Source organism: Phalacrocorax aristotelis, chromosome 3, assembly GCF_949628215.1.
Source record: "Phalacrocorax aristotelis chromosome 3, bGulAri2.1, whole genome shotgun sequence".
Classification (NCBI taxonomy): domain Eukaryota; kingdom Metazoa; phylum Chordata; class Aves; order Suliformes; family Phalacrocoracidae; genus Phalacrocorax; species Phalacrocorax aristotelis.
The window spans coordinates 64,169,030-64,182,496 of record NC_134278.1 but is presented as its reverse complement, the minus strand read 5'-3'; the positions used below and the strand labels follow the sequence as shown (position 1 = coordinate 64,182,496).

The following is a 13,467-nucleotide window of genomic DNA, read 5'->3' as shown; positions in this document are numbered from 1 at the left end:
CAAGTTAGGGCTACCAGTCAAACATTCCTAGAGCTTGACCTTGTTGGATAAGCTTCTGAGGCTGCTTCAAAGTACCACCAAATGTGCTGCTAACTTTTTATACAAAGTTATTTCTTTAACAAAGGAGTACTTTCTTCTATTTCTTTGACTGATGATTTAAGTGCTTGTACATTAGCCACTTGGGTTGAAAATCAAGCCTTTCTGTTTTGGTTCTAGGCAAAAAAAGGGTCTATATTAGCTAAAGAAAGGCCAAACTTAAATTATCAGCCTATGGTATCAAAATGAATGCCATATGCAAAGGGAATGATTTGTTGCTCAGATACGCTTTTATTCTTGTCTTAACCCTTTTGAATTATTTTTCTATCAGTGAGCAATTTTCTTTCAGCAATTTTAGAGAAACCTTTAGTCAGTAAGTACCTGATTGTGTGAGGTTAAAAATAGCACCAACAGCGTTTTGTTGGACTCTAGGATCATAGGAATTGGCAAGAGACAGTAGGGGTGTAACTCCTCGAGCAGCGCCAATAGCCTCTCGGTTGGACTCTGGAGAAAAGAATCAGAGAAAGAAAGAAGACATTGCCATCTTACTATGAGCCAGGAGCAGGACAACTAGCAGGACAGATTTCTTTGGTGTTCACTTCTCTGATTCTTTGGTATAGATCAAAATTTCTCTGCATGCTTAAAGGAACCTGTTTAAAACTCCAAGACCTCAATGGGAAAGAAACTAACTCATGACTTCTGGATTAGCCATAGATCACAGCTGTTTCAACACTTTTGTTCTGTGAGTGGGATGATTAAAATGAAAGGACCGTAAGCCCCCTTAAACAGGTTGGCAAGATGTCATACTTGTCTTGTATCCCTGGTACGTATGATCAAGCTCTTCACAGCGTACCAACCAAAAACTACATAATTAACTGCAGGTAAGACTGAATTAACTTAGCAGGGTATATTCAGGGCCAATTTCTCCCTTTGATTGTGCCTGTGTCACTTCTTTGACAGCTACAAACAATGCAGAGGTTTCTAAAGGCAGAATTTGACTTAACTACTGGAATTTGAAAAGATGCTTCTTCTCTGAAGTGGTGATGCTTCCTTGCATGGCAGTGTATTAAGTTGTACGGCTGTATTCAACATCCTGGAGTATAAGGACAATTCAAAAAAGATCTGCAGAGTCCCTTGAGACTCTTGGATGAAAAAATGGGGAAAAATAACTATAATAACTAATACTATAAAATCAACTATAGACTATAAAATACTAAGTAACATATAGACTGTGTATATAAGTATACTACATATAAAGTTATATTATGCTGTGAAATAGAATACAATTCAAAAAAAAAACCCCTACTTTTAGTCCTACTCCTTTTGTTTTGGACTTACTGAAGGTAGCCTTAGCTGCACCATATAGAAGAATCCTTCCATTACATTCTTCCCTACCCCTCTACCATGTGGCCATCAAAACCTTTGCAACAAATAACCTGCTGCCACACTGAGACAGCCATGGTTCTCTCCCCTTTACTGTCTTATTTATAGCTCTACAGTATGTGTATTTGTAACTTATAAGCATTCTAGTGGCATAATTTTGAAAAAATAAGGTGTTGGCAGTGGTGTTCCTTGAAGTTGATGAGATTTAAATGGGAATTAAACCAATGAAGAATTCTCTTAATATCACACTATTCTGCAGATTATTTTATAGAAGGAAAAACAAAGTCCATTATCTACATCTTCTGTTGTTTATATGAGCTAAACTGCCACTGAAGACCACATGAGTTTTAGCTGATATTGCTTCATTTACATACATTTCTTGACAGTCTAAACAATGGCCAGTCTCTGGAAGTTTGCTGAGAGACACATGAAGCAGAAGAAAGCAAGAAATATGAAAGTATTTGGATGAGATCAACTCTTCAGGTGCCAACTGACTTAGAGAGGCAAGACAACAAAGCCATTCTTTCTATACCTGAGCCTCTCTATACTAGGGAGCTGACACACACAGGTAATACACGATATTAATTCAAGTATAGTTCAGCCAGTATCGGTTTAGTATTCCAGGACAAGTCCTTTTCTGCCTTCATATGAGTATTTTATATTCAAGGAAACAGCTGTTATTCTGGAAAAATAATACTTTCATTTTTAGCAAAATAATTGTTCAGGGAAGAGTCATGTATTTAAAAATAGCTTTTCCACATGGGAAGCTATTATTTTGGTGAAATATTCTGGTCAATTTTGTAGACAAGCCTTTCTCCAATCTAATCTGCCTGCATATTGTTCTTTTGTTTCCCCCAGTGGAAGCAGAAATTCTTTTGCGTGGCTCCAACTGATGGAAACCAGTCTAGTGTGATGCAAACTAATTAGCTGAGTAAAGAAAAGAGATAAAAAGACTGAGAATTCAGATATTGCTGCTTCCTTCATTCTTTCACAAAATACACTCCGTGAATGTTTGTGAATGTGGAAGAGAACCTCACATTTGGGCAAAGGGATTACAAACATTTGGACAAAACTTGGGCAAATTCTTTCTTTCACTTTCTATTTTAGGGCAGGGAAGGAGAATCCTGCATCCTGTTGTGAGAGAGGTTCTCAGGGGTGTTTCCAGTCTGAAGATCTGAAGGAAGCACTGGGCATGACAGAGTATGAGCCATTGGGTGCTTCAGATGTTTTTCTTCCTTAAAGAAACATAGCTTGCTTGATTTGGAAAGGCTTCACATCCATGACAGCTCAAACAGTTTTTCTGCCTGAGGGCTTCAAGGTTGTGGCCAACACTGGAAGCCTGCAGCAGCAGGAGCAGCTCTTACAGCCTGCTTCAGAGGGCGGAGGCACATGGAGACCCAGGCACCCCACTCCTGCCTGGGAAGAACTGTAGTGCCCGCTTTTACCATGGGTGAGCAGAGACACTACAACAGGTACCCACACGCTGGAAACCTCTGTGACCAAAATATTTTTTTTTCTTTTCCCTTCAGTCATTCACTAGCTGACAAGTTCTCGCCTGCAGTCTTTGTTACTGCCTATTATTGTAGGTTTGCTGGATTTATTTTTACATATGTCATTTTCCCTTATCCTTCTCACCATTCTCATTCTAGTTTTGGTCAGATAATGTGGCTGAACATTATCTCTCTTGTCAACTTATGACAGAATGGACGGAGGTATCTATCTCACCAAGATATGTAACTGTACTATCATCTCCATAAGAGACGTGGTAGGCTAGATTATGTTTCTCTCCTGGAGCACCGGTTTAGCTAAGTAACGCAGTCCCTCCACTGATGCCACTGCAACCACTGATGCCCCTTAGAGTGCTTTTAGAAGGGAACCACATATTCAGATGCTACTTTAAAGTGAGGAAATCAATAACATCTACTTAAGTTGGGTTTGAATAACTCACCTTGAAACCCACATTTATAAATTCTTTCCTTCCACTCTCTGTCATTTGTGCTTGAAAATTCTCCTGTCATACAACTTTGAATGTGCTCTACAGTCAGTGCATCCTCCTTGTTTAGCTTAATGCAGATGTTCAGGCCTCCCTAAACCCTTGCTGTGAATGTTTAGTTCCGTTCCTATGTACTCTGACTTCTTATCCCAGAACTAATTACTTTCACTCCCAGATTGAAAAGCTGCAGATAATTGCAAATATGCATGTGTCCTTTTGCTGTGTGGGCAAATACTGGTGTTGGAACAAACTGACCTTCAAATACTTTTCATCTGAATAGGTATGTGTGCTTTTTTTTTTTTTAATTTTTGGCTACCTACTGTAGTATGTAGGTACCAGACAACCAAGCTTATGTATAACACGCAGTCAAATTTCTAAACAGCTTCACTCTGTACACAGTCTTGCATATTCACTGCAGCAGAATTAAGATACCTTACCATTCTTGGATTTAGAATTTGAGTCACCTTAAAGCTATTTAAGGACTTCCTAATTTGGTTGTGCTTCCATACTTATCTTTTTTAAACCACTCTGATGCATGAATGGCTTACTTGAAGGACATGACTGGACAGAATACTTTTCTCAAGCAGACCCTTTAAGACCTCAGAGTCCATGAGTTAAAATTAAAATAAACTCTAGAGAATTGCCTCTTGCTTTAGTCTCACTGCTGTAGTAGCTAAATTTAGTCTGAAAAAGAAATACATTGATCCAATCCACCTAAATCCTAAACAAACTGGGACAGAGATCCTCAACACTGATCAAATCCCAGGCAGCGACCCAGCCTCTGCACTTGCAGGACTGCCTACCTCTGTGTTCACCAGATGCCTTCCTATCTAGTTTGAAAGCTCCTTGAGTGCTTAATTTGAACTACTTGTGCTCAGAAGTATGCTGGCACTTAAGGGAGTGTACAGAGGCATTAGTTGACCACCCTCAACAGAGAATGAAGGTGGATTGGATCTGGAGTGTCTGAGGATTTCCTGTACTTTGGGTTAAAGACAGAGACATCTAGAAGGGCCAGAGGTGCCTTCAGGACTAAGGAATGTCCTTAGGTGGCCAAAGAAGTCACTTGCTTTGTGGGCTGCTTAAAAGAGGTGAAGGAATATCTCTCTGTAGCTCTTCAGAGGCATAACTTCACTGACCATACATAAAGAAAGTCCTTCTAGTGACAGGTACCTAAAATTTTAGTGATGCCATGCCTGATTTAAAAATATAAATGAGGCAATTTGTGTTCCACACAAAGTAATGTAATATACAGAGTTCTTAACCTGACCATAATAAAACACTTAAAAATAAGTTTCAAAGGGAAAAGTGTTTAAAAACCTGCAAATTAAAAAACAAGGATAAAATGCAAATCAGCACTTTCATGTAGTTGGATCGTGCCTGTAAAGTCTCCCTTTGCAACGTAAATACTTAAATGAGAAAGTAACACTTTCACCATGCTTCTTTCAGCCTTTAGGAGACCTGATTGCAACTTTGCATGCTGGAAAGGGAAGCTGCTGGAATAAACACTTAAGGAATGGAAACAAATGTTATTCATGGCTTTTATACAGGCCTTTATACAATTTGTACAGTAGAATTACAGTTTCCAAAAGGTAGAATAAGCCAGACTAACCTGATAACCTTTCTTTTGGTAACTGTGGTTGAGCTTATCTATCTGGATGCCAGGAAAATATCTATATCATGATATGAAATAGGGATAGTTACTCAAGAGAATTTGGTGACAAACACAAGTAGTACATGATGGATAAGGAACTGACTTAAAGCAAGCTGGTAGCAAGTTTTGCTGAATGGGAATGACCACCTGGAAGGAGGCTACAAGTGGAATTCCACAAGGACTGGTCTGTAGTTGGTTTTGAACCAGAAAGTTAATACAAAGGTGCGAGTGCAGCATTGTCAATGCAGTGGAGGTCTGAACTATCTTACAAATAACAGACAAGTTAGAAAACTGAAGCAACAGAAACAGAATGAAGCTTTATAGTACAAATTGCAGGGACATGCACTTGGAAACATTTGCTGCAGACCCTTAATTAATTGGTGTCTGCTGGAAATAGCAGCAGAATAGGAAAAAGACTAAGTGATTAAGTCAGCTGCAAGATGACACCACCACCATGATGCAATCACAAAAAAAGCAAGTGTTATCACGAGATGTACCACAAAACGTATTTCACTGGATGCCACAATAAAAACACAGGTGAGACCCCAGCTGAAATACTGCACATTTCTGATGACCTCTCTTTCAGAAGAGACAAATTCAAAATGGAACTCCTGCAGCATTTATGTACATCTTGGGTCTGCAGCAATGCCTGAGGTCTGTGGTATCACGAAACAGCAGATGCAATTGCTATGATCCATTTCTGGAACATATCATTTACACCCAGAAGAGCTATGAAGATGAATGGAGAGCCTCGCTTACAAGAGGAGTCTTAAATGAGCTTGGCTTTTCAATCTAGTAAAATGAAGGAGCCTCATCAACATAAACATCAGAGAAGCAGGACTACTGAAGCAAAAGCCAATGTAGACACTAATTAAGATAAGCTGGTCATGAATATATTTAGGTTGGAAATCAGAATAAGGTTTGTAATTATAACAGAATGAAAGTCAGAAACACTGAGGAAAAGAACTTAACTGGAATCTCAAGAGGTTGAATTTATGATGTGGGAATACCAAAATTTGCTGCTGCATCTTATGACTCCTAAACCAAGCGCAAATACATTGTTTCACCTTGAAATACAAGGTAAGAGTTGAATGAATTCACTGCAGAGGATAAAGGGAAAATCCAGCACACTCACCTGAAACAGCCAAAGTCATGGTGCAAGCACAGGAATTACACTGGACAGTGGGATCTTCTGACTCAAGCAGATCCAGAATTGGCTCGAGTAAACCCATTTGGACAACTAATTCTTTGTCAACTATTCATAAATTCCATAAAAAGTGGACAAACAGAAAAGCAAACAGTTAATGCCTTTGTGAAAAGAATATATCTTCCTTTGACAGCTTTGGGCGTCTATATAATGATTATGTAAAATAGGCCTAAGATGAAAACAGCCTGAAAGGCACTCACAGTCCCTAGCTTGGTTTGCTTGATTCTCCTCTTCAGACTCATGAAAGAGTGCAAGAGATGTTCAGAGGTTCTAGTTCAGAAGGTCCAAAATATTTCTGCTAGAAATTCTGTTTTCAAACATAAGGTTCATTTTGAAAGTGCAAATGAAGATTTTCAATAGGTTCACAATTTACTCAGCCTCTTTGCCCCCAACATTTTCTTCTAAGTTTACCCTTTAAATATTTTTTTTTTAATTTGTAAATAGTGACTTAATACTATTTGCAGCAAGCTCCTGAAAAAAAGAAAAGAAAAAAGCTAGCTTCATCGAAGACGACCCTGTCTTCTGCTGTTATGGGACAGCGTGATGGAATACCTGTTGTGGCCCAGGTGCCAGGGAGCACAGTAGTACATGCAACAAGGATTCTGTTGAAGAGGTGTGGGGTGTTCATGCCCTGTCTATCAATATAGACTTTATTGGGAAGTTTTTAATCTGCAGCTCCCAGATCCTATCTCAATTATATTTCCCTATTAGCTACAGAAGAAAGAGAATTCTATTAAACATTTTAATTTTTTTTTAAACTGCAAGCAATTTAAGACCAAGGTCCAGTTAATAAATAACAAGAAAATGAGCACTGTCTTATAGGCAGAGTTTATTTTTAAGAGCTGTATCTGTTGCTTGAATTGGTAAGCTGCAGGCTCTTGACCCAAGAATGAGAATACTATAGCTGTTCGCACACTAGTCCAGGAATAATTTATCAGCCTTTTCATAGAGATGCAAGATCTCTTGCCACATGATATAATCTAGCTGGAGGGATCTGATATATCCTGGTGCCACCAGATGCGGCTTGAGGACAGAAACAGATTCACACCTGTCCTATCAGGAACACAAAAAAGGAATTTGGATATATGTAGGCCCAGGTGTATAGATGTGCCCTCCTTCTGTCTGGGTCTGGCTGAAGAGATACTTTTTCATCTGAAGAGGATGTGTTTTTAATTACTCACTATTTCCTTCCAGTAAGAAGTTGACAAGGGACAAGGAAGACATCTGCTGCACTTCCAGGTCAGCAGACCGTAGTAAGGCGTAGAAGGGTTCCAGATGCTCCACAGGCAGGGGAACATTCACTGCGGTAATGAGAGGAAACATTCAGGAGTCTCATCATTCACCACAGACACATTTTTCTCCTGTTGGTCTTAAGCCTCGGGTGCTACCATACATAGGCCAAGCAGTATTCCTCTTCATTTAAATTCATTTAAATTCATTTAAATTCCATTGCTACTAGCAAAACAGGGCAAGTTTCCTGAAAAGGTTCTGAATAATCAAGTACTACTTGAACATCATGGGGAAGGACGCAATATGCCTCTCTACCAAACAAGTCATTCTGCCTCATAGCAGGTCCTTGTGTTGTGGCTATCTGTACTTCTTAGCCAGCAAAAACCACATGGAATAAAGCTATCAAGCTGAGTGCCAGAATAGTCTCCTTGAAGTAAATTTAAAACAAACAAAAAATAAATCACAGCCTGCTTGTTGCTGATATTTCTACCTTTTTGCAGGACCCATACTCTTGCTGGAATTTTATTTGGCATATCTGGGCTGACTTCTAACCGTTTACAAATTATCTCAGGAGCCAGGTGCTCCCACAGAATAGTTGGGACAAAGACGAATGTTTCCTTCATAAATTTCCACTATAATCTGGCCTCTAGAGCTTCGTCCTCTTCCAAAAATTATATAATATAAAACCTTAAATGATCACTATGTCCATTTACTTCCACCATACTTTGACTGTGTTGCTCTCAGGAGATTCAGTATACACTGGCCCTAACTACTTTGGGTTCTGCTGAGTTTTACAGAAGTATTACAGTTATATAAATTACAGTCTTTTATAATCATGAGAGGTATCTCCTTATAGCAAAACCCAAAATGACTCTCCCCACACGGCAATAACAGCATTTCCATCTTCCTTAGCAAACAACATAGCATGAAAGAAAAAAAAAAAGAACTGATTAATGAATCAAAGGTAGTTTCACAGTTGGATATAATACTTTTATTTATAACTATGTGAAAATTTTCTAATGCACTGAGATAACTTACTGTGCTGACTCATATGCAAGTAATAGAGGGCAGCAGACTGCTGTAAACCTGGGTTTTCTGAAAAGGCTAAGGTCCTCAAGGCTTCCAGTGGGTCCTTTCCAAGTGGTGATATTTCAAAACCTGAAGATGTACAATGACAGCACAGACTGAATTACACCTGACAAGGGTTAGTTTACAAAAAGAAATTAAAATTTACAACCAACCAAACACATAACGATTTTTTGTATTTCAACACTCCACAGAGCCCATCTATCCTTATTCAAGTTTCCATGAGCAGAAGCAATAAATGAATCTGGAATAACCTGTCCTTGGCAATGCCTCTTGTGAAGCTCACAAAGCTAGTGATTGGAAGCAAGATAAATTATAACCTTTAGAGACTTTTATGCTACCCAATATAATTGCAGGTGTTCTTGTTCTCCACAAAAATCTTTACCTCTTCCTGAATCATAGAAGATCTTTGTTAAAATAACTACTGAACATGGTGTTCTTAGTTATGAGCTATAGAAAGAGTATATATTTCTCATTTACTATGTTTTAAGTTTACTCTGTTTCCTGCCCTGGGTATTACAATAAAGGATTTTAGGGAATAACAACACGGATTGCAAATGGGCTTGCCTCAGGCTCAAATTTTCAGCATGAGTCTACCTGTTCTCGAGTATGATAGTTCCCCTATGAATAAACCAGATGTTCAGCAATAGCCATCAAGCAATAGCAATCATGCATGACTTCGGTAAGTCACTGTATAATGCTCTTACAATGTGTGGAATGGAGCAGCAGAGAGGAAAAAAAAGGCCATTGAACCAATGCTCAATTGTATAAACTGTTGAAAAGGTAACGTAGTATAAATTGACTGGTGGAGCACACAATTATAAAATATATTTTCAGACAGTAGATTAAAGCAGTGCATTGAAGATTGAAATATCTCTGTGAACAAGACCTTGCTACTTTACCTCCCATGGGATAAAGAGATCTGAGGGATGTGAGGGGTATGAGCTTTCATGCCTCTGCAAAACTCAGCCAATATCTCAAGCCTTTAGAAGCTGCTGACATGTCAAGAGTAGCAAACTCCTACCTTCAGGATTATGTAAGTGGGCTTCACAGAAGAACTCCCTCATATAAAGATCAATTTTGTTTAATAATTAACAATACACAAAAAGGGAAGGACTAGCCAGCATGTGCAAGGCTTTAGAGAAAAACCCAAAAATCTCTTCATGTTGTTTAAATCTGCTCCTTACACACTGTCTGAATCTCCCACATATCTGTGCATTTTTGTTTGGGAGAGTAATAAAGCAAAAGCCACTCAAAATCTTCACCTGTGTATAATATCAAGCATTTGCTGCCCTAACTAACAGCTGAGTATGGTGACCAACCATGAAGTCTCCCCTTGCACCCAAACTATTCAAATATTGACTCCTTGAATATTATAATTTGTCCAGAACTGAGGATGGGTTTGTTCCATCTTGGAATGAAATACACAGGAGAGCACTAAAGAGGGATGTGTCTCGGTTCTCTTTGTAAGGCTTCCCAGCCTCCATCTGTATTGGCAGCAGGATTTGGTCACTCAGAGAATTAACCTTAGTTCTTCTTCCTGGTTCTTCTTCTTAGTGCTGTGTATCTCCTACCACGGACAAGGGACCTCCCTGAGAGCACACATTGCCATCTGTGCACTACTGCCACACAAGCTCTGGGCTCCCTGCTGATGCATCCCACCTCCTGAGGATTCAAGATGGACCAGCCTTTTGAAGGTCCAGCTCAGAAAGAAAAGGATCTCTCAAAAAAACATACACTTATTCTTTTCAGGAAGCACCAGCGAGTGCTGCAAAGGGCCATTCCAGCTTCACCATTTCTTCCAGACCACCCCTTCCTTGCACCTGATCCATCATCTAAGCTGAGATACTGCCAAGACAGCCTGTTACACAGTCAGGAGCATGCTAGCCTTTGGAAAAAAAAGTTCAGACCTGGAAGATCCCCACTGTACACCAAGCTGAAGGGTCTAGTCCTATTCTGCATACGGATTTCAGGATTCAGCCAGTGCTTAATGTGCAACAATTAGCGAACCCTACTGGCAGCACGGGACCCCCCACATTCATAGGGTAATGACACCAGCTAATACTAGCTGAGGCTAATTCACGCATGTTCCCAACAACCAGCGTCACAGCAATTATTCCAAAGGTTGTTCCATGACATTTCAAACGGCATTAACTGTGTCACACCAAGGAAAAGTGTCTCTCCTGGTCCCCTTCACAAGATGGTTTTATATCCCCAAAAAGGCAAGTAAAGAAGCAGTAATTTGTATTTCACACCCTTCACACAAATGAAAGTAGAAGGTTACGGAATTTTGTGTAGTAGTTTTAGCCCAAGGTTGTTAAACTTAAAGCAATATACCCAGTTAGCTGTGAGACAAAGCAAAACCAAACAAGGAACAGCCCCTGCCCAAGCTTGAGACAAGGAATGATTTTAGGTTGGACAACTGACAGAACACACTCATCCAAGGTGGTATTCTGTGATGCAGAAGTGAAGTAAAAAAAGCTTTGACATTGCTGTATCCTAAGACAGAATAGGGAGGACATCACAAGCAGATAAACAGGGGAATTAGGGAGTTAGCCTATAAGCAGAGGAGATACATGAAGATTTATGGACTTACTTTGATTCAAGCAGAATCCTATGACTGTGCTCAAGCCTTGTGTCTAAACTGTTTGCACAAAAGCACTTAGGCAGGAGATCAGTTGTTTGGAATTTGAGGAAGTCCTGGGAGCCCAACGATGCTTGTCCCAGGGTGACTTTGACCTTCCCCACATATAGTGCAGGCACCCCCAGCACAAGCCCAGGTGTCCTCCAGCCAGCAACAAGGATGTGCACAGCTCAGCCAGGACCACACTGTGATTTGCCGGCTCACAGCTCAGTACTCACGTAGCATCCAGTGTCGGTACAGCCTGTTTCCAGTTTTATGACCTCAGTGACTGACTTTTAAAAATTAACTTCAATTACTAGAAGGGCTCATTTCTATGAAAAATATTTACATGGGTTATGTATTAACAGTGGTGGCAGAACAAGACAGTGACTGACCATTTCTACCTAGATCCAACTGTTATGCCACTTGAGCCGTTGGTATCCTGTACAAAAAGAAAATGCTTTGTAGCTCTGGCCTTTCCTACATCACCAAGCTGCTTCCTGCCATTCCACAGCAGTTCCACCAGCAACCTGTTTTCAACTCACAAAATTAATCTCCTTGTTCTATCCCAAGCCTTTAGAAAAAAACCCAAGCCCTCTTACCTCTTTCAATATGCCGCAGGAACTCCTGTGCTGTCACCCTCTCATGAGGCTGCAGGATGGGCTTGTAGAGCTGTCTGGCTTTAGAGCTGTTTTGTTTTAAGCAGGAGCATTTGCTAATCAGAGTTAAGCATTCCTTGATGCTATGCACCAAGTCGGAGGACCTCCTCTGAACAAAGGCCACGAAGTCCCGCAGCAGCTGCATGCATCTCCCACACAGTTGACCCATTCTTGTTCCAACAGCAGCACAACGGAAGAGGAAAGGGAAGGCGAAGGAAAGAAACGTTTCTTCTCAACTTGTCCACGTTTTGCACTAACTTGCTGCCTCAGAGTTTGTCCTGTCTTACAGCTGTTAACACTACACCGTGTGCAGCTGCTGTGAAGCACACAAGCTTCTGCATCCAAAGAACTACATTGCACAACAAGGCTGGTTTCTGCAGGTCTCCCGGAGTCCACAAAATATTATTTAAAAGGCTGGATTGGAGCCACTTTCAAACACCCTCCCTTTGCTTGAAGAAAAATAAAACGATGACCTAAACACATTTCGTGGAGAACAAACAGAGTTTAACTCCTCGAGCATCCGTCAAAGCCTTCATGAGGCTAGAAAAGATTTGGGATAATGGAAAAAGCAACCTCAGTTTTTGTAAGGCAGCTTTCCACATGAAAGGTAAGCACCACCTCGTCTGCATGTGTACAAGCTGCAGCTGCCAATGGGAGAGGAGGATCAAAAAAAAAAGGGGAGCACGCGAACAGGTTTTTCCAGTTTTCGCTGAAGCACAGACCAGAACAAAGGCCCTGTTGGGCAAACAGCTCATAACTCAGTCAACTGAGACTTTGCAAATCAGCAAGAATAGAAAACTGAAAACAAAAAAAATACAGTGACCAAATGTATTTAGAACGATGTTTTCCTCCTGTCAAGCAACTCCTGCAGACTGGGCTGGATAAGCCGGCAATGGGAGGATGCAAAAATCATCTGCAGTTTTCAGGCTGAAAAAGGAAACAAAAGGAAAAAAGAGCAGTTCTCCTTTTGCTCCATCCTTTTGCTTAATTCACCAGTCTGGTGCATGTGCCTACCCTTGCTTGAACAGTTTTACAAATGACCTTGGTCTAATTAATGTAGCGTGAAGTGACATTTGTAATATTCTTGAGGTTTTCAGTAAAATCTGGTGTGATTCAAGATAACCTTCTTTATGAAACCAGTAGGTACTGGTCTGCTGTGTGTTGATCACTTTTATTAACTTCTCTTTATCCATGGATTTGATGGATTTATTCTAACCATTGCATTTGATACATTTATTGTTAAGTTTTAGCCTCATTGTCCTTTAATAGATCTTAAGTTTCTACATAAATTATGTTGGAAAATCAACCCTTTGTTCTGCACCCGTCTCCAAACTGATGAACAGGCTCACCCAAATCTCACTGGTCTGTCCAGCTACTGCTATTTCTTCTCTTACTTACAAATGATGTAATTTTCCTAAACACAAATACCACGTGGCACTGATAAACCCGCCTACACTCATAAGCCAAAAGGTATGAGACCTCTCTTACACAATGCAGTCCATTACAAAGAATCAAGACTCTTTCTGGCTACTTTCTTGACCAGCTCTGCAAGCTCACCAAGTTCTGATCTCTGTCTGGATTCTTAATATTATCAAAAGT

General features: G+C 40.1%; 1 protein-coding gene across 2 annotated transcripts in view; it reads right to left on the bottom strand.

Moving 5' to 3' along the window:
- The window catches only part of LOC142054754 (uncharacterized), a 29,135-nt gene extending 16,621 nt beyond the window's left edge, over positions 1 to 12,514 (bottom strand). For both annotated transcript variants that reach the window (XM_075087724.1, XM_075087725.1), the window contains exons 1-5: positions 11,812 to 12,514; positions 8,539 to 8,658; positions 7,452 to 7,571; positions 6,199 to 6,318; positions 418 to 540 (exon numbers count right to left, since the gene is read on the bottom strand). In XM_075087724.1, coding sequence (XP_074943825.1) covers positions 418 to 540; positions 6,199 to 6,318; positions 7,452 to 7,571; positions 8,539 to 8,658; positions 11,812 to 12,037 — 709 coding nt within the window. In that variant the 5' untranslated portion in view covers positions 12,038 to 12,514. The remainder of the gene's footprint in view (positions 1 to 417; positions 541 to 6,198; positions 6,319 to 7,451; positions 7,572 to 8,538; positions 8,659 to 11,811) is intronic.
- Positions 12,515 to 13,467: the final 953 nt, after the last annotated feature.